This window comes from Nyctereutes procyonoides, unplaced genomic scaffold, assembly GCF_905146905.1.
Source record: "Nyctereutes procyonoides isolate TBG_1078 unplaced genomic scaffold, NYPRO_anot_genome, whole genome shotgun sequence".
Taxonomy (NCBI): Eukaryota; Metazoa; Chordata; class Mammalia; order Carnivora; family Canidae; genus Nyctereutes; species Nyctereutes procyonoides.
In genome coordinates this window covers 57,031,210-57,053,380 of record NW_026575043.1, presented here as the reverse complement: position 1 = coordinate 57,053,380, position 22,171 = coordinate 57,031,210, and the positions used below count along the sequence as shown (strand labels likewise).

The 22,171-nt window shown below is 38.6% G+C and overlaps 1 protein-coding gene across 7 annotated transcripts in view; it reads left to right on the top strand.

The window, feature by feature from the left end:
* The window catches only part of CLIP1 (CAP-Gly domain containing linker protein 1), a 127,582-nt gene extending 106,832 nt beyond the window's left edge, over nt 1–20,750 (top strand). For all 7 annotated transcript variants that reach the window (XM_055322817.1, XM_055322813.1, XM_055322818.1 and 4 more), the window contains 6 exons: nt 8,978–9,030; nt 15,096–15,213; nt 15,295–15,445; nt 16,048–16,097; nt 18,646–18,770; nt 19,086–20,750. In XM_055322817.1, the coding sequence (XP_055178792.1) occupies nt 8,978–9,030; nt 15,096–15,213; nt 15,295–15,445; nt 16,048–16,097; nt 18,646–18,770; nt 19,086–19,311 (723 nt within the window). In that variant the 3' untranslated portion in view covers nt 19,312–20,750. The remainder of the gene's footprint in view (nt 1–8,977; nt 9,031–15,095; nt 15,214–15,294; nt 15,446–16,047; nt 16,098–18,645; nt 18,771–19,085) is intronic.
* The last annotated feature ends 1,421 nt before the right edge of the window (nt 20,751–22,171 follow it).

Below are 22,171 nucleotides of genomic sequence, written 5' to 3'. Positions count from 1 at the left end.
TAAAATGACACAAGTGGAACAGAAAAAGTGAAGAGTTAAGGAAATAAAGGAAGACCAAAAGAGCACCATGTCAAGACTTCTAAATAAATAAGAAACAGAAAGGAGTCAAATGAACATTTCTAAATATCTAAAGGAAAGTCTAGAGCTAGTCATAATAAAGAGGAAACAAAGATATTGAAGAATTAGAGGAAAAATAATAGCCTTGGAGGACAGAGAGAATCTTAATGAGTATAATTAGCATCTCTGAAGTAAGGAATTCAACAAATATGACAGAAATGTTAGGAGATACAATAAGGAAATTTCCCCTAAGTGAGGAACCGAGTCTGCATTTAGGAAGGACATAGTAGGTTGTATGGAAGCTCAGTTAGGGAACCCAGAGTGGGTGGTGGCGGAGGCAGTCGTGGTGGTGGAGGGGGAGGATATTGATTCAAAGCAATTGACACCAAAAAATATAGTGGTTATTAATGAAATTCAGGAATATAGAGAGAATTCTTGAGGTGCCCAGGCAGAAAAAGCATATTCCTTATAAAGTAAAAAAAATAAAAACCAATCCACTGCAGCCACATTTAATGGCAGAAAACTGTGCCAACACTGTTCCCAAAGTTCTAAAGCACAGAAAATGTAATCAGAAGTGTCATATCCTGGCAGTTACTACACAGATAAGACAGATGTTTTCAAAAATCATCTGGAAAAATAATCATTGAAGAACTTAGAAGCAGTAGCATCTGTGAGTTCTTCTGGAAAGTAAGCTGCTTGCTGATAAAATCTGGCCATAAATCAAAATTCAGGACTTAGCTAAAGAGAAATTGTGGCAAAAGGGCTAGTACTGGTGTGAGCACTAAATGCAAGTAAATAGACAACTCAGCTAATAGCTCAGGGAATTACAGATACAGAATAGAATCGTGTTTAACCTTTATTTGGAAGTGATTTCAAACTTTGCAAAAAAAATCATAAAAATAGAACATAGAATACTTATATACTTGTAAGGTCTTGTTTTTACCTAACCACAGTGCAGTTACCAAAATCAGGAAGTTTTAACACTATAATATACAAACCATATTCCTATTTAGGCCATTGTCCCAATAAATGTCCTTTATAGTTCCCCCCTCATCCCCATTTGGTTCAGGATCCAACCCAGGATCATGCATTTCATTCACTGACTCCAGTCTCTCTTGTTTTCTTTATCTGAAATGCTTCTGCCTTTCTTTGTCTCTTATGATTTTTTTTTAAATTAAAGAACAAGACAATGATGTATAAAATCCTTAATTTGGGGTTTGTGTGAGTTTAATCATAATAGTTATGCATTTTTAGCAGGTATATAATTGATGTATCCTTCCAAGAGGCATGTGATGTTGCTTTATCCCATTTATTGATGATGTTAATTTTAGTAACTGAGTTTAAAATATTTGCAAAGTAAAAAAAAAAAGGAAAAAGAAAAACATAAATATACAGAGAGAATATGACTAACAAATTTGAGGTAACAGTGGAAAGAAAGTGGAAGAAAACAACAAAGAATAAAATTCAGAGACTAAGTTGACACACATGTGCACTATATAAAAAACCACGTGTATTGGCCTCACTGTCCCAGTCCCTTGCCCTATGGCCACACGATCAACAACATTCTTGACAACCATCATATCTATGTGTATGTGTATTTGAAAATGCATATCTATTAATTTATCTATTTTGTGGTTACAACAGATTTTCAGGATACGAGGTTTAACATACAGAAGTCAAATCACTTTTTTATATACCAACGGTGAACAAATGGAATTTGAAATTGAAAACATACCATTTACATAAACAGCCCCCCCCAAAGAAATACTTAGGTAAATAACAAAATATGTACAGCATTTGAGGAAAAAACTTAAAGAACTGTGATGAGCAAAATCAAGGAAGAACTAAATAAATGGAGAGATATGCCATGTACATGGATAGAAAGACTCAATATTGTCAAGATGTTGGCTCTTCCAAACATGATCTATAAATTTTACACAATCCCAATCAAAATTCCCAGCAAATTATTTTATAGATATTGAGAAACTGATTCTGTAGTTTATATGAAGAGGTGAAACACCCCAAAGAACCAACTCAATATTGAAGAAGAGCAACAAAGTTGAAGGATTGACACTACCTGACTTCAAGACTTAGAATAAAGCAATGGTAATCAAAACAGTGTGGAATTGAGAAAATAATAGACAAATGGAGCAATGGAACGGAGGGCTCAGAAATCAACTCCTATAAATATAGGCAACCAATCTTTGACAAAAGAGGAAAGACAATACAATGGAGCAAAGATTATTTTTTCAAGAGATGGTGCTGTAACTAATGGACATCCACATGTAAAAAAGTAAATCAAGACACAAATGTTACATCTTTTGTGAAAATTAGGTATAAGTGGATCATAGACCTAAATGTAAAATGTGCAACTATAAAACTCTTAGGAAATAAAGTCAGGGCAGGGATCCCTGGGTGGCTCAGCGGTTTAGCACCTGCCTTTGGCCGAGGGCGTGATCCTGGAGTCCTGGGATCTAGTCCCACATCGGGCTCCCTGCCTGGAGCCTGCTTCTCCCTCTGCCTGTGTCTCTGCCTCTCTCTCTCTTTCTCTCTCTCTCTATCTCTGTGTGTGTGTCTTTCATGAATAAATAAATAAATAAAATCTTTAAAAAAAAAAAAGTCAGGGAAAACCTAAATGACCATGAGCACAGTGGTAACTTTTAGGTACAAGACCACCAAAAGCTTGGTCCACAAAAAAGAATCAATAAGCTGAACTTAAAGTTTTTAAAAGTTTTTAAAAGTTAAAAACTTTTGCTCTATGAAAGACAATGTGAAAAGAGAATGAGAAGACAAGCCACAGACTTGGAAAAAGTATTTATAAAGAATACATCTGATGAAGGACTATTCCTCAAAATATACAAAGAACTCTTAAAGCTTAACAATAAGAAAATGAGGGATCCCTGGGTGGCGCAGCGGTTTGGCGCCTGCCTTTGGCCCAGGGTGCGATCCTGGAGACCCAGGATCGAATCCCACGTTGGGCTCCTGGTGCATGGAGCCTGCTTCTCCCTCTGCCTGTGTCTCTGCCTCTCTCTCTCTCTCTCTCTCTCTCTCTGTGACTATCATAAATAAATTAAAAAAAAATAAAAAAAACAATAAGAAAATGAATAACCCAATTACAAAATGTACAAAAGTCCTAAATAGACACCTCACCAAAGAAGATATGTAGATGGAAATTAGCATATGCAAAGTTGCTGAAAATCATGTCATTAGGGAATTGTGAATTATTTTTTTAAAGATTTTATTTATTCATGGGAGGCACAGAGAGAGGGGCAGAGACACAGGCAGAAGGAGAAGCAGGCTCCATGCAGGGAATCTGATGTGGGACTCGATCCTGGGACTCTAGGATCACACCCTGGGCCAAAGGCAGGTGCTCAACCGCTGAGTCACCCAGGTGTCCCAGGAATTGTGAATTAACAATGAGATAATATGTTACAACTATCAGGATGGCCAAACTCTCAAACCTTTGGCATTACAAATGCTGGTGAAACTGGAGGAACAGTAACTCTCATTCATTGCTGGTGGCAGTGCAAAATGGTACAGCTTGCTTTGGGAGACAGTTCAGCAGTTTCTAATAAAAGTAAACATACTCTTACCATAAGATCCAGGAGTTGTGCTCCTTGGTATCTACCCAAATTCACTAAGATCCAGGAGTTGTGCTCCTTGGTATCTACCCAAATTCACTAAAAACTTAAATCCACACAAAAGCCTGTGCATAGGTATTTATGGCAGATTTATTCACAGTTGCCAAAACTTGGAAACAACCAAGATGTCCCTCAGTAGGTGAGTGAATAAATAAACTGTGGTCATCCAGATGATGGAATGTTATTCAGCCTATCACACCATGAAGCTGTGAGGAGGAACATAGGAACATTAAATACATATTACTAAGTGAAAGAAGCTGATTTGAAAAGGCTACATACTGTATGGTTCCAAAGATAAGACATTCTGGAAAAGGGAGAAATATGGAGACAAGAAAAAGATAGTGGTTGTGGGAGGGGTAAAAGGGGAAAGGAATGATGAATAGGTAGACTACCAAGGATTTTTAGTACAGTGACACTATTTTGGTCATACTGCAATGGTGGATACATGTCTTTATACATTCATCAAAACTCACAGAATGTACACCATCAAGAGGGAACCTAATGTAAACTGTGAACTTTGATAATGATGTGTAAGTATAGGTTTAGATTTTGTAACAAATGTTACTACTGTGGTGTGGGATGTTAATAGTGTGGGAGGTTGTGCATGTGTGGGGACAGGGAGTGTCTGGGAAATATCTATACTTTTTTTATTTTATTTTTTAATTTTTATTTATTTATGATAGTCACACACACACACACAGAGGCAGAGACACAGAGGGAGAAGCAGGCTCCATGCACCGGGAGCCCGACGTGGGATTCGATCCCAGGTCTCCAGGATCGCACTCTGGGCCAAAGGCAGGCGCTAAACCACTGCACCACCCAGGGATCCCTATACTTTCTGTTTACCTTTGCTGTGAACTTAAAACTCTCTAAAACATAAAATTTGGGCAGCTCCGGTGGCTCAGCGGTTTAGCACTGCCTTTAGCCCGGGGCGTTATCCTGGAGACCCAGGATCGAGTCCCACACTGGGATTGGGATCCCTGCATGGAGCTTGCTTCTTCCTCTGCCTGTGTGTCTGCCCCCCTCTCTGTCTCTCTCATGAATAAATAAAAAATCTTTAAAAAAATAAAAAAACAAAATTTATTTAAGAAATTGTTATTTACCCATGATAACATTAATATACGTGGATTAAACACTGATTAAGAGAGTGTTGGTAGAGGTTGGCAGAATGAATATTTTAAAATGATGATCTAACTACATGCTATTTGTTAGAGAGACAGCTTAGATTCAAAGACACAAATGGGTTCAAAGTAAAAGGAATGGAATAGATATTCCCTGCCAATAGTAACCAAAAGCAAGTTGGAGTGACTATGCTAATATCAGACCAAATAGGCTTTTAAGACAAAAATTGTTGCTAGAGACAGACATTTCATAATGTTAAAACATTTAAGAAAATGTAACAATTATAAACATATATGCACCTAATAATAGAGCCCCAAAATATGCAAAGCAAAAATTGTTAGAATTAAAGGAAGAAATAGACAATTCCACAGTAATAGTTCGAGACTTCAATACCCTATTTCACTAATAGAACAACTAGAGAGAAGATCAACAGGAAACAAAGACTTGGACACTATGAATCAGCTAGACCTAACAGTCATCTAGAGCACTCCACCCAACAGGAACAGAATACACATTCTTCTCAGGTGCACGTGGAACATTGTCCAAGATAGACCATAGAATAGTCTCAAAGGATTGAAATCAGGTGAAGTATATTTTCTGACCACAGTAGATTAAAACTAAATTGTGACACAAGCATCTCAAGTGTTTTTGTTTTTGTTTTTTTAAGATTTTATTTATTCATGACAAAGGCAGAGACATAGGCAGAGGGAGAAGCGGGCTCCCTGTGGGGAGCCTGATGCGGGACTCAATCTCAGGACCTTGGGATCATGCCCTGAGCTGAAGGCAGACATTCAACCACTGAGCCACCAAGGTGTCCCAAGTATCTCAAGTGTTCTAATTTACATTTCCCTGTTGACTAATGATATTGAGCATCTTTTCATGTTCTTACTGGACTTTTATATCTCTTCTTTGGTCAAGTATCTGTTCAGATCTTTTGGCCCATTAAAAAAAAAGATTTATTTATTCTAGGTGGGAAGGGGCAGAGGAAGTGGGAAAGAGAGAGTTCCAAGCAGACTCCACACTGAATGTGGAGCCTGACACAGGGCTGTATCCCAGAACCCTGAGATCATGACTTAAGCTGAAACCAAGAGTCAGACAGATTCTCAATTGCCTATGCCACCCAGCTGTCCCTCTTTTGCCCATTTTTAAATTTGGTTGTTTGCATATTATTGAGTTGTGAGTGTTCTTAAGTTCTGGATAAAGGACTTGTCCTTTATTACATTGTGTTTTGCAAGTGTTTTGTCTCAGTCTGTGGCTTGTCTTTATACTCTTAACAGTATCTTTTGAAGACCAGTTTTATTTTTTTAAGAAGACTTTATTAACACCTTAGTGGTTAATCACCTGACTGTGACTAAGTTTCTTTTAATTTTATTCATTCATTCATTCATTCATTCATTCATTCATTGAGACACAGAGAGAGGCAGAGGGAGAAGCAGGTTCCATGCAGAGAGCCTGACGTGGGACTCGATCCAGGGTCTTCAGGATCACGCCCTGGGCTGCAGGCGGCGCCAAACCGCTGCACCACCGGGGCTGCCCTGAATACCAGTTTTAAATCAAGTCCACTGACAGGGTTTAGAAACAATACTCCAATCTCAGTGAGTACACTTAGCACCTAGATTTTGTTTTTTAAAGATTTTTACTTTATTCATTCATGAGAGACACAGATAGAGGCAGAGCCTCAGGCAGAGGGGGAAGCACGCTCCCTGTAGCAAGTCTGATGCAGGACTCGATCCCAGGACTCCAGGATCACAACCTGAGCCAAAGGCAGACAGATGTTCAACCACTGAACCACCCAGGCGTCCTTAGATTTTGATTTTAACTGTACTTCTTCACTTCAAAGATTCTTAGATAAATGGTTGATTCCAAGATTGGGACAGAGAGAATACAAGATGATCCTGGAATATCCTATATACCAGAAAGCAAGGAAGTGCTTAAAGAATACTAGAGATTAGTCAAAAGCACATCATAATTTTGTTGAAGGGGCTTCCACTGACCAAATCTCAGATAATTTGAACATCAAAAGAAATATTGATAGTAATGGAGTATAGTCTATTCAGTAACATAAGAAACCATGATCTATCATAGAAACACAAAAAATGGAGGAAAAACAAAGGCCCTTTCTTAGGGGAAAATGACAACTAGTAAATAGGTGAAATGATGGAATTAGAAAATCACTATTGGGTAACCATGGGTAGTCTTATTTAGGGAAGAATCATCAATTGGTGCTAAAAGAAATGGATTGAAATTTTGCTGAGGAGAAGGATGCTTATACATTTTCAAAGTATCTCTTCACAAAATACTTATTAATTACAAAGAAAAAAGTAATACCTTTATGGTGAAGAAACATGGAAGATGCTTCCTCAACCAAGAGATCAAAGTTACCCTCACTGGAAGACAACATTGTTTGCTTCTTGATCCCTATTGAGAAGGACACAGGATTTGTTCTGTGGCGTTCCGGCCAAAAAGTGCATGGTCTGACTCTTCTCAAATGGAAACATCAGGTGAATCCAAATTGACGTTGTGTTGGCTTGTGTCCCTCAAAAATGTCAAGGTCACAAAAGATAAGGAAAGAATGAGGAATCAGAATCAAGAAATAGAACTACCAAATGAACTTGTCAACCTGGATTTGGTCCTAGAGCAAGAGAAGGAAGAAACATTGTCTCCTGTAAAGAAAACTATACCATAAGTACTACAAACTTCTGTTCCGTGGAAATTCAGGCACAATGCACCCTCCAAGAAAGAGGGAGAATCTCTGCATACGTGTTCTTTAGTGTGTTGAGTTATTTTTCACATGTTGATTAACAATTTGTATTTTCTCTGTTGTAAATTGTCTGTCTTTATCCATTTATCTTAATTGTAGGTACGTCTCAGTACCTACGTTTAATTATAAAACAGCTTCCTTGCTTAAAAAATATAAACTGTATAAAAGGATGTAAAGGAAAAAAAAAAGAAAGCCCCTCTCATCTCCACATCCCACTCTCCAGATGTTCTCCCTCTTATTTTAGTTTTTAAAGTTTGTCTCCCACCCTTTTTCCTTTCTTTCACTCTTTAAAAATTTCTAATTTTTTTTAAAAAAAGATTTTATTTATTATTCATGAGAGAGACAGAGAGAGAGAGAGAGAGAGAGGCAGGCTCCATGCAGGGAGTCTGATGCGGGACTTGATCCCGGGACTCCAGGCAGGTGCTAAACCACTGAGCCACCCAGGGATCCCCTAAATATTTTTAATGAATTTTCATACAGCAAAAGCATACATCTTTAATGGACTAGTAAAGCAGAATTTACATTGGAAAAACTGAGTGTTTAACCTTGATAGATTTTGTGATAAACGTAATTTTATGTTCAAAACATGTTTATGTATATTTAAGAACTTTGCTGTGAAGACCTCATATCAAAGCACATACATAACATAAGAGATACAAAATCAGAAATCAGACCATAGCTCTATACAGTGAGCTAATAGCTTCAATTCTGGGCTGTTGGAAACCATTCCAGTCTTTGGATTATCCTTTGCTTTTGGGGGGAAAACCCCACAAAGGAGTATTTTCACCCCTCAGTTTTATTTCAATTTCAATATAAAGTTGGTATTTTAGATCATAAACGTTGCGTGGTACAGACCTGGAGGATAGGGGTAAGTCTTCTCTCACAGGATTAACTAACTGAATCCTTTGTTTTTTATCCTTCATAGAATAATAGGATTTTAGAACTAAATGGCCACTAGAAATTCTCTTCTAATCTCCTTGTTTTGTAGGTGAGAAACCAATGCCTGGAACATGGAAGGCATGAAATGAGGCCAATGCAGGGTAAACAGCCTGTTCCTAGCCTCCCATGAGTTAGTGACACTTGATCTCTGTGATTTCAGTGAAGGAGCCAGAATGTTATCAGTGAAGCTTTCGCTCATTTAAGAAATGAATGAAACATTTATCAAATGTTGAAGATATGGCATGTACTTAGGAAGGGGAGTCGTTCGGGTCATAAATGTTTGTAAATTAACAACTGTGCATAATGTAGTAACCACTGCTCTTTTTTCATTGCTAGTGAGAAAGACCTATTGTTTTAGCTGTCCTGGAGCATGGAAATGTGGCATGTGAGATGAGAAATAGACCTCTCTGTGGACTTTTGTAATGAACTGAACTTTTTTGTGTGTGTTTTTTTCCAGCTAGAAGAAGAGAGATCTGTGCTCAATAATCAGTTGTTAGAAATGAAAAAGAGGTAGGCTTTCTTTTTTGTGTTTATTGTTGTGTGTGTGTGTATGTAATTAGGAAAATATCAGAATGTAATGTGTACAGTGACTTGTAGAAAACATGCCAGCTGCTTATATTCAGAAAATTAGATTGTGATAGTTTGGTTCTCATCATTGATAAATGATAAAAATGTATTTGCAAAAGTTATAGTATTAGTTACCAAGACAAAGAATAGGTTACTTTTTAAGCCTCGTTTAGTTGCATTTATTCAGAAGTGTTCTAAGATCAGATCATCTCATTATACTGCTGTTACCTCCTCATTTTCAGGAACTAAAACTTCTGTAATTTTACATACAGCAATTGGTCTGCACATAAATACTGATTGCATTATATAAAAAGCTTAACTTTTCTATCATTATGTGTTAGCATCAATTTGAATATTTCTGTTTTTCTAAGAAAGAGCTTTATTATTTGTTATTCTTTCATGATAATCAAATGATATTTGAATGGAAACCTTCCAGAACTTTTGAGTAATGATAAACTGACCCAGAGAAATAACTGTTTAGAAGCCTGATGCTTCTATATCCTGACAGTCTTTGTGTGCTCTTTTATTTTTTATTTTTAAAGATTTTATTTATCTATTCATAGAGACACAGAGAGAGAGTGGGGCAGAGGCACAGGCAGAGGGAGAAGCAGGCTCCATGCAGGGAGCCTGACGTGGGACTCGATCCAGGGTCCCCAGGATCAAGCCCCGGGCTGCAGGTGGCGCTAAACCGCTGCGCCACCGGGGCTGCCCTGTGTGCTCTTTTAAAAGAACTTGCAGTTTGTGTCTAGAGAAGTTCTGTGCTTTATGCTGCATGCCAAGCAGATGTGGTGTTTACTCTTACTGAGAACTCTTGCCTGTGTGGTTCTGAGTAGATGGGCATCACAACGGGCACATACTTTTTTTTTTTTTAATGAAAGCAAAGCCAAGAGTTATTCTAAAAATAACTCTTTAAGAATAGCTTAATCAAGAATTTGTCCACGCTCTTGCAGAGTGTTTTATTATTTCTTGTCAGGAAGGAGGAAGTTTCTCACTGACCACTGACACATGTATTTTACTCTGGCACTGTTTCCTCCTGCCAGCAGGGCGGTTGCTTAGTTGCTGAGGGCTTTATTCAGCCCACAGAGATACGGGATCCAGAGGCTATATCCTAAGAGACGCTAGGCCTCAGTCCAGGGGTGCCTTTCCTCCTTTCTTTTTTAAATTAACAAATACTTAGATTCATTCATCTGTAAAATTTTGCACCAGAATACAAACATGTTCCCCCAGCACCCCCACCCCAAGACAGCCAAGTGTTCTTCAGGCAACCATGAGCTGTGGGGACTGCTCTGCCATGCATGCCTTCCCCCAGCACCTGTATACTGTCACCCCCAACTCTGCCTGGGTGGGGCTCGGAATATTTGATTTCACACAGATAAGGCTCTGTTTCTTTAAAGAGAGCCTCCCCGTGCAATTATCAAGGGTGTGTGAAAAAATTAATAGGGCTTATTCCTGTGACATTTTAGCATATGAAAATGGGCTGGTTTAAGTAAGCAAGTACTGGCATTATCCCTTGGTATTCGTAATTCACAAACACAATCTCAAAACAGCCCAGTGAAATAAATGGTGGGGCTTGCATTTACAAATGATGAAACTGAAGCCCAAAATGTTAGGCAGCTTAGCCAAGAGCTCAGAGGCAGGCATAAGATGCAGATTTTTTTTCTCACTGTACATTTATTTATTTATTGTTACTTTTATTATTATTTTTTAGACTAAAACTGTGCTTCATTAGTCTTTACTATGTGACTTTAGATTACATGCCTTTGAAAATGTGAACCAGGCATGGGATTTTTTTTTCATGGCTTAAGGAGATAGAACAAGTTTGAGTGCTTGTTAAAGCCGCTTCTTACCAGCTTTGCTCCCATCTTAAGTCCTGGATGAATTTAGGAGACTGTCTCCTGAAAATTACCCTTTTTATCAATGAATGCAGATTTTAAAGATGGTTATTTTTTTCTGAAAGTGAAAAATTTAAAGACCTAGCCTCTCTTATTTAGCACTGCTCTTTTGTCAAATTAATCCTCATGGAAAATTATGTCTAAATCTGAATACAAATATTTTTTAGCTAATAATTGGGCCCTTAAATGCTCTCTAAAAGATAGTTTGATAGCAGATTCATATGTAGGTCTGTGTCTTGTAATAGTTAAGTAAATTTAGCATGGAGTACTAAAAAGAATTTGATATTCCCTTAATTTAAAAGTCTGGAAAGTACTTAAATCATAAAGGTATATGCAACATAGTTGTTCATGCAAGAACTGAGATCTTTGTCAAGAGTTTGATTTAGAAGTGATCATTGAACATACATAGTCAAGACAGTATCTAATGTGTCATTCAAATGGTCATTATATTGAAATGCAGAACTTAGCCCTGACCTGTCAGCACAAACTACTTACTATTTGGGAGTAACATTGTCCTGTATTTGCCATTGCTTTTCTTGTATCTGAACATTGAATTGCAAGTGACATATAGTAAAGGTTTTTCTCCTAATGAAAAATGTAATCATTATTTTGGAAACTAATTCCCAAGTTAGGCAGACCTCTTTTCAAAACAGACTCCAGGGTAGCTGACAGAGCACAGCCACCCTTGAATGGCTCTGCCAGGAGTGGGGAGGTGTGACCCTCCGTCCACTAAGCCTACAGCAGGTGTGGGAACTTGTTTGGCTCCCCTCCATTCTCTAGGCTTTGTGATGTCCACATAGGGACTTGAGAGCTCCAATCTCTGACGTAGACTCTTTGGAGTCAGAATTAATTCTGTTAGTGTAAATGCAGGATAAATGTCAGGAATGGAAACTGGTGGGCGATAACCATCTAAGATACCAAATCTGAAGAGGTCCCATACTGCTTCGGCTCATGAAGCTCACTGTGGGTTGCTGACTGTCTGACTGTCTCGAGCTTGCGCTACTTACCAATGCTCATTTCACCCTCTCTTTTCCCTTCCCTACTCCTGCTTCCTTTGCTCTATCTGTGTGTCTTTAATGGTAAGACTAAAGAAAGTCTATCCACGTTATAATAAATAAATTTCATATATTTTTAGTAAAACAAATTGTTGTATATATTTTTTGGCTGCCTTTGTCCCTCTGTCTTGCTTTTGTTTTGTAAAATATTCTCAGCGGTACACACACACACACACACACACAAACACACACACACGCTGTTTTGATACCTACATACAACAAAGAACTTCAGCGCAAATTTAGCTCTCCTTAACTGTACCTGCATTTCTTTTCATGTTTCTAATATTTGGTTCTTGTTATCTTGCATTTTTAAAGCTTGCCCAGTAACACTTTAAGGTATTTGCTTCATTACTAGAATTTATTTCTTAAGTAAGTAGTAAGGAAAGAATCTGGGTAATATGTTCCCCTTGGGGGAAAGATTTCTGGCCCCCATAGCTGTTTTCTCATGTTTCTCTTCCCTTCTTGATACTTTCAGTAACTCCGACTCATTCTTGCCAGCATGGCTTAAAAGTAACAGAGGCCCTCCCCCAGTCAGTGTGGTTTGTGACTCAGATGTCAGTAATGTTGGCATAAATGATTTAAATTAGTCCCTCTTGGTTTGCACAGTAGGATTAGGACTTAGAAATAGCCTAAGAAGCCAGCAGTGAAGATCTGCCACAAAGATGAGCTGCCAAAGGCTATTTGTCCTGTCATTTGATATATAAATCATGAAGTAGATCACTTTCTTAACCATGTGTCTTTTGATAACTTGTACAAGAAGCTTTCTGCTTGCCATCTTCTTAGAAAGCAGCCTCCCTTAGGAGTTGTGTGTATGTGATAAGCAGGCAGCAGTTCCCCATACCTTTTTCCTTCTGCCAGCTGGTGGTGTCTTTATCCTTCTCTAACACAAAGACCCCATGGGATTTTGCCTACCTAGAGTTCTGGTAGTTAACTCTGTTCAGTAACCCCCAAGTCCTGGTATTTTCCAGTAAGAACATTAAAACTGCATTTTTCAAATTTGAGTTGAATATATAACCAGTGAAGCTCTTGAAATAGATTTTGCAATAGAATAAACTACCAAATAAATTTAATTGAAACTTCAGGAGCCCTGGATTTTTTGGATAACTTTGGATAACATCAGATATTTACTTTCCAGGTGGAAGAAGTGCCTGTACATTCCTTCCATTAATATCTTTGCTTTGTTTTAACCTAAACAAGATCCTATTTCCTAGCGAGATGCTACTCACTTAGTGATTTAACACCATCAATACCCACCCCTTTCTCCAGTGTTCATATCATGCTTGGGTGTTGAATTCAAGAAATTTCTGTAAGTCTCAGATTCTTTTCTTACTACTTATCATTCTGGAGTGTAAGTGTAAGCCACACAACGAGATAAATACAACACTGAAATTTTCATCTTTGTGTAAAATTTCAATTTACCATAAATCATGAGAATTCTGTAATTCCCGTGCCGGATATCTTGGGTCTCACTAACCAGACATACATTCTGCCATTTCTAACCTGGGCCTCAGTTTCCAATTCTTCCAGTCAGTTCTAAAACAGACTGAACCATGCGCATTCATGCAGTTCCTTCTTCTAGAACTGGGAGCGATTTGACTTCTTGTTGAAGTTTTGATGGTCATCTACAGTAGATGCAGTGCTGTAGGTTGAATGGCCTGAGGGCTAGCTAAGACATTTTTTTTTTCCGGTCATATTTCCCCCAAAATATTTTTGTGACACAAGGGCTTTTTCCCTCTTGTTTCACACTGCATGTACTTTTTTAAGCCTTTCTATTTTAAAATTTTAGATTCACAGAAGAGTTGCAGAGGCAGTACAGAGTCCCCAAATACCCTTCACCCTGTGTCCCCTGAAACACACATTGTACATTCCTTGGTACATTTGTCAACATTGAGAAAGCACCGTTGACTCAGTATGCTTAGCTAGACTGTAGATGTTATTCAGATTGTCCCAGTTTTCCCATTAATGTCTTTTTTCCTCTTCTGGAATTCAGCCTATGAAGCCACATTTCAATTCAGTGGTCATGTTTCCCCAGTCTCCTCTGGTCTGTGACAGGTCCTCAGTCTTTCCTTGTCTTTCGTGACTTTGGCACTTTTGAATGCATGTAATTTTTACAACAAAAATTTGAATACATATACATATAAATATAAACACACAGTAGCCTGCCCTTTGGGTTTGTGTCTATTGTGTCTTGCCCTCCCTCCCTGTCTTCCCTTCATCTTCTCCTTCCTTTTTCTCATCCCTTGACTCAGGAGTAAATGTTTCCCTCTCATTAAGGCCCGGTCCTACTCCCTCTGCTGACAACCAAATGCCGAGTCAAGCCGAGAACGCAAACCAAGCGTTCTGAAGTCTCCCACCAGACTCCCCCCATGTCCATGCTTTCCTTTTACACCTGGAAATCCACTTTAACATTTCTGTTCCAGCCTTTATGTAATTACCTTGAATCTCCATGAGCAACATAATGTCCTTTTCAGATCCTCTGGAGGAGAAAGGTTATAATCCTTCACTATAAATAGCAGTAATAACCTTTGCTACTGTTTTGGCCCATGAGATATCAAAAACACATTCTTGGAAGATGCTAAAAGTTACTGAAATTAGTGAGAACCAATGGATACCTCCAGCATAAAACTGCTCTGCATGACATCTGTGTATAATCGCTTTGCATGTGTGTATTTTAATTGTTATTGCTTGGTAATAATTTATTCAAGAAGTAACAATTCATTTGGGGGGGTTAGATTTTAAAAGAATTCTTTGGGGGTAATAGTCTTGTTTTGTTAATTCTCCGTCTTCCAAGGTTATTAACTTGTTTCTTTAAATTCAAATGGATACAATGATATGCAGATTCTGGCATGTCTTTGCATAGGTAAACTTGTTCTCCCTCACAGTGAGTAAAATTTCAAGTAAAATTTTGTAAGCATAACAGCCTTAGCCCCCTTTTAAACTTCCCTGTGATACTTTTTTTCTTTACATTAACTTAAGTTAATTGCGTGTTTATCCTAGGGCAGTTGAACCCTGACCACTCTCTTGGTTGATTTCTGGAATTTTTAACTCTTTGGTCTTTTAGAGAATCCAAGTTAATAAAGGACGCAGATGAAGAAAAAGCTTCCTTGCAGAAATCCATCAGTATTACTAGTGCCTTACTCACCGAAAAGGATGCAGAGCTGGAAAAACTGAGAAATGAGGTAGAGTACCATGTGTGGTGACAGTTCCTGCCATCTCTTTTTGTTCCAACTGCAAACCTAAGCTAACCCGCTGCCTTTCAGGTCACAGTGCTCCGGGGAGAGAGCGCCTCCGCCAAGTCCTTGCACTCCATCGTTCAGTCTCTAGAGTCTGATAAGGCAAAGCTTGAACTCCAGGTGAAGAACTTGGAACTTCAACTCAAAGAAAACAGAAGGCAGCTCGGCAGCTCCTCAGGTAAAGTGATGGCCACATGGTGCTTCTTTCCAGTACTGCCCCTTCCTGCAGAGAAGCTGTTTCTCATGAGATGTCCTTGGAAGGCAGCTGTTATGCTGCACCTGACCCAGCCCATCTGCCTTGGGCTCTCTCACCACTAAATCAGATAGGGCTAGTCCTGACTCAGGCTCTGCGCATAGGGGCGTGCCGGCTATCCCCCTTCTGGAGCGTTGGCAGCAGCAGAGGATGTGACAGCTGCCCTCCCAGTAGCCACTCCAGTTCTGAAAGTGTATGCACTGCCGCCAAGGGAAGCAGAGGTGGCCCCTTTGTGAGCAAATGGTAGCTTGCTTTCCTACTGTAAGTTCCAGCTGTATGTGATGGGCATCGTCCACAGCAGTGGGCCATCCCCAAGGAGAACACAAAGTGGGAGGGCCGGTGTCTGTGCCCAATCCTCAGGGCTCCAGATGCGGGACGGGAACCCATTAACTGTTCCCAAAGAGACACATTTGGGAATTTCGCGTGAAAATACGAGCCTAACACTGGCTGGCCCCTTTGTTGCAGTAACCCAGGAAAAAAAGATGGCAAGTTTTGTGAATCTCCATTTTTTTTTTTTTAAATATAAGGTAATACTGATACTCAGGCAGAGGAGGATGAAAGAGCCCAGGAGAGTCAGGTAATATTCCTTTTTTTATCTTTTTCTTGGCTTACTATTTTAAAAGATCATTCACCCTTTCAAAGAGGCAGTACATTCATATGGTCTAAATAAAAAATATTAAAAATATATACAGTAGAAAATCTACCTCCAAACACTATGTCTCATCTGCTCAGTTCCCAAACCCTGAAACAGGTGATCATTCTTATTGGGACCTTTTTTTTTTTTTTTTTTTTATTTTATAAATTAATTTTTATTGGTGTTCAATTTACCAACATACAGAATAACACCCAGTGCTCATCCCGTCAAGTGTCCCCCTCCGTGCCCGTCACCCATTCACCCCCACCCCCCGCCCTCCTCCCCTTCCACCACCCCTAGTTCGTTTTTATTTTTTTATTTTTTATTTTTTTTTTTTTTATTTTATAAATTAATTTTTATTGGGACCTTTTAAAACAATCTTTCCAAAGGTTTAAAAACATGTATATACAAACCAAATTAACTGTCTTTTCCTCTCTTTTTTTACACAAATGGCAGTATATCTGGTCTTTTTAATAGCTAGATAGTTTTCCCCTATGTGATCGTTCTGTGATTTAGCCAGCTGCTTGTCAGTTGACCTGACACTTGGCATATTTCTGATCCTTCAGATGAATTATGAACAATGCTATAATGAATTATTTTGCAGATATACTAATATCTCTTTAGGACCGATTCCTAGAAGTACAGTTGCTCTGTCAAAAGATTCCATGCTCCTCTTGACCTTAAAAAGGCAGACTTTTTTTTTTTTTAAGATTTTATTTGTTTATTCATGAGAGAGACACAGAGAAGCAGAGACACAGGCAGAGGGGGGAAAAGCAGGCTCTCTGTGAGGGGAGCCCAATGTGGGATTTGATCCCGAGACTCCGGGATCACACTCTGAGCCAAAGTCAGAGGCTCAACCACTGAGCTACCCAGGCATCCCCAAAAAAGGCAGACTTCTTGAAAATGGTTTCCCTAAAGCCAAAATTACCAAAACCACCTTAGTTTTAAAAATGGGATTAAATGGAAGCAAACTATTCTGTATTTGGAAATGTAATTGCACATAAGCACCTAAGGTCCATCTTCAATTTTAATAGTATGCTTTGGATATATTTATCCTGTTCAAAATTCAAAAGTACAAAAGCCACCATCTTTAAATAAAAGAAAAATTTAGTGAGTTTGCAGTTTATTTAGTTATCCGACATTTCCTTCGAAAGACATGAAAGGATTCAACAGATGCACTAACTCACTCTGGATAGTGTGTCTGCTTAGTCTGTGCGTCTGATAAGCGTGGATTCAATTAACTGTGTTTTCTTTTCCCCTTATCTTTCTGCTTCCATTTGTTTCATCTGCTGCTGCCAACACTTTCTTCCACTCAGCAAATGGTTTGTTTTATGTTTCCTAATTTGTGAGCGTGCGTGCATGTGTGTGAGTGGGTATGGGTGTGTGATTTGCCACTATACTTATATCCATTTTGTGGCTTTTCCTTCTTCCTGTAGTGTAGCTCCTATCAGGGTAAAGTTTTATTTTTTTATTTTTATTTATTTTTATTTTTTTTTAATTTTTTAATTTATTTATGATAGTCACAGAGAGAGAAAGAGAGAGAGGCAGAGACATAGGCAGAGGGAGAAGCAGGCTCCATGCACCGGGAGCCCGATGTGGGATTCGATCCCGGGTCTCCAGGATCGCGCCCTGGGCCAAAGGCAGGTGCCAAACCGCTGCGCCACCCAGGGATCCCCCAGGGTAAAGTTTTAGAAAATGTGTACCTCCTTTCAGTGTTAGAAGGGGTGTCCTGCAGAGAACCACTAAGCTAGTGATTGCTGGCTCTGTTTCAGACTTGCCCCAGGCAGGAGAATAAGGCCAAATATTTATTTAAAAAGTGAAAAACGGAAGTTTTAATATTGTAAAGTAGGATTTATTCGGTGGATATTTAGAGAAATTGGACGTTTTTATTATATGAAGAAGAGGGAAAAAAACATTGTTTTAAATTAAAGTGCCCTTGGTTAGAAAGGAGATGTTACGGCAAGCATGTCCTCCTGATGGTCCCTCCTTGTCCCACTGCTCAGTGAATCTTGGCACAGATGCTCGTTGTACGTGGCTTTCCTGAGCACTGCCCTGTCACTCTGTGCCACAGTGCCTCACCAGCTGGAAGGGAGCTTTGAGCCTTCTCTTTCAAACACCTTCATTTTTCTCTGAAGATAGCATTTATCTCCTGTCCCACTATGACCAATCTGTAAATGTTAAATGGTGGCCTGAGGACAATTTCCATGAACTTTTTCAAATCTACAGAGCATAGAAGTTCTGGATTTGTTCTGCAGTTTAATGGAACAATTAATTGGTTATGCTTTTTGTAGAGTTTTGTATATGTATGTGTGTGTATATATAAAACATTGAAACGTGGGTTCCGTAGTGGCCACTCTTTGCCCCTCCTGTGCCCAGCACATTCTGTGGCCATAGCATGAAAGTATACTTTCATGATGTTCTTGATATTCCAGTGTACACATTTTAGACACTTTACACATCTGTTTCTTCTTTTTTTTCCTGGACAAATCAGATTGATTTCCTCAATTCAGTAATAGTGGATCTTCAGAGGAAGAATCAGGACCTCAAGATGAAGGTGGAAATGATGTCAGAAGCAGCCCTTAATGGGAATGGTGATGACCTAAACAATTATGACAGGTATTTTATATTAAGCAATACTGTGATCAGAACCTTCGTTCCACCTAAACAAAGGTTTTTAAAGTTAAGTTCTCTAGGGGATTGGAGAAACAATTACATTGGCCATAAATCGATTTCCTAGTCTGGCAAGAGAGTGATATGCTATAAGTGGTTCGATGTGAAAATTTAAAATGTGGACTGTAGAACGTACACTTGAGGCTTCCAGATTTGGCCATCATTAGTTCTTGCTCATTTTGTGTGCTTTGCAAGCGATACCGTCTCTTGAATTTCATCTGATGCAGATGAGTTTCTGATTATACACGTTAACATTTGTAGTGACGACCAGGAGAAACAGTCCAAGAAGAAACCTCGCCTTTTCTGTGACATATGTGACTGCTTCGACCTCCACGACACTGAGGACTGCCCCACCCAGGCGCAGGCATCAGAGGACCCCCCCCACTCCACACACCATGGCAGTCGGAGCGAGGAGCGCCCGTACTGTGAGATCTGTGAGGTGTTTGGGCACTGGGCCTCCCACTGCAATGATGACGAGACCTTCTGACGGAAGACCTGATGAGACCTGATGACGGAACCCCCAGCCGTGCGCCAGGCTCCTCAGACGCACTAGGATGTAGGCGACTGACCACCAGCATCGTGTGTGCAGACTTCAGGAGAGCTCACATTATTTTTGACCCCCATCAACAAATCTAAAAAAAATATTTTGATCTTCACTAAATCACCCTGTTAGTCTCCCCTTAGAAGTTAAAATAATAAACACCTAGTAGGTGAGTTTTCACCTCTAATTTTCTCATCTTGATTTTTAAAAGTTCCAAGACATTGCACCAGATGCCATTACATTTACTGTCCCAAGGGAGACCTCCTAGAACAATCCCTACCCTCACAATACCTTATTTAAGTAACTTTAAATTATGCTGTTACTTTTCATATTTGCACTAAAATTTTTCCAGGCTGCATTTGTATATTTAGATGTTTGGGTTAAGCTTTGACACTGGAATGAGTTGGAAAAATGTGCCATTTTGCATTTTCATCTACTCATTTAAAGTATTTTATTCTTAAAGAAGTATCTTTTAGCTCTTTGCACTACCTGACGTCAGTAGTGCCTTTATTTCAGGCTTGATAATACTTAGGTGTGATTATAAAATCATGAAACAGGTAAAGGGAGGGGGAAGCCCTAAACTGCTGTGGGGACATTTTAGAATCTATATGCTGCACCTACTCATTCTACTGTGGTGTTTTGTTCATTGGTTTTCCATAATTTCAGCTTCTATATATTATATGTATATATTTTTTAAAAAATCTGTATTTTGGGAGAAAACACAATGTCTTTCTTTTCAGATTTTTACCTTTATGAAAAAGAAAACACATTAGGACATAATGGACTAGGCCAGAAAATAACATCACGTGGCTTTGCAACTATTTTTCCTGTTTTCATTTTGTTTCTTTTATAAGAAATAAATAACTGGGAGGATTTTTCTCCAAATTTGTTTCTTCAGCAGATATCCCCAGCAGTCATTTAACTAGATAATAAGCCACTATAAAACACCTAAATTAACTAGTCTACAACCTTTACAAGTTTTTTTTTACTGTGTTTTTAGATGAATGTACGATGAGAAATTCAACGTTAATAATTTTGGATTTTATTATCACAAAAAATAAAATGAAGGACTTCATCAGAAGTTTTATCAACCAGTTTGAATCTATTTATCTTCATTTGAATGTCTTCTAGAATATGTAAAAAGTAATAAATGTATCTTCCATGCTATGTGTATAAGAACTTCTATAATTGTATATAAGCATTTGATGTATTTTTCTCCTCAAGATTATCAAATGTGTGTCTGACAAGTGAAAAATCTGTAATGAGTTGAAATTTTTGGTTTTAAACATAATAGGAAGTGTTTCACAAACAAAATGTAAAGCAGTATTAAAATTTGAGCAAACAAGTGTTCTGTATCTACTTTAATAAATATTCTTTTTTGCCAATGGTAGTAAGCTGATATTATTTTCAGACTTGTCATAATTTTTTTTCTTTAAATGAACAAGCACTATATATCCAAATAGCAATTTCTGCTGCAGTCTTGCTGATAAACAGCTTTTAAGAAAGAATATATCTTCATCTCAAAGCATCCTATGACCCATTTAACATGAAATACATACCTAAGGTCATTATCCATTGCTATATCACACTATATTACCTTATAAAAATATAAGTAGCACCAGGTAGCACCAACTATCAATCCATGAAGTTTTAGGAAGAAACTCTGAAAGTTGCTAGGATCTTTATTTAGCAAAAACGATTACTGAACTAAACATTTGTTTTATGAGCACAGACTCCCCAACAGGTCAATATTTCCAAAGCAGAGCTTTTTTTTTTTTTTTTAAGATTTTATTTATTCATGAGAGAGAGAGGCAGAGACACAAGCAGGGGGAGAAGCAGGCTCCATGCAGCCTGACATGGGACTCGATTCCAGGTCTCCAGGATCACGCCCAGGGCCAAAGGTGGCGCTAAACCACTGAGCCACTGGGGCTGCCCAGAGCTTTTTTTTTTTTTTTTTCTAAGATTTTATTTTTATTTATTTGAGAACACGAGAGCACAGCAGAGGGAGAGGGAGAAGCGAGATCCCTGCTGAGCAGAGGGCTCAAGGCAGCTCCATCCCAGGATCCTGAGATCATGACCTGAACCAAAAGCATATGCTTAACCGGCTCAACCACCCAGGTGCCCCCAAAGCAGAGCTAGTAGTACATAACTTTTACCTAAATAATACCCTGACACTAGTTCTTGACTTCGGTAGGAACCATAGGAGATTAAAAGACTAAAACCATAAACTTACTGTGGTAATCATTTTGCAATTGACACTTAGGTCAAAGCATGTTTTACACATTAAACCAAAAACACTGTTACATGTCAATTATATCAAAAATTAAAAAAACACTAAGATCTGCAATATTTATAGGGCAACCACAGCAGTATAGCAATGTTCCCAAACATTGGGTCTCTATAACAAGTTAAACACCTGTGTTGATCATCTTCTAGCATCCTGATCCTGTCTGAGAAGGATTGTTTTATTATCTTGGGCTTGCTCATTTACATTCATGCATGCTTGGGATTTCACCTCATACCTAAGTTGTGGCCTCATTTACCGATTCATGATAAGGCTTGCTGAGCTCAACATGTATTCTCACAGATGGTGCTAAAATAATACATTTCCAGTTGGACAAAAAGCCTGCACATGTGACAATCTGTGATAACGCTGAGAACCATTGTAGAAACTGGGTTGACCACCATTTGCTTCAACATGGATGGAACTGGAGGGTATTCTGCTGAGTGAAGTAAGTCAATCGGAGAAGGACAAACAGTGTATGTTCTCATTCATTTGGGGAATATGAATAATAGTGAAAGGGAA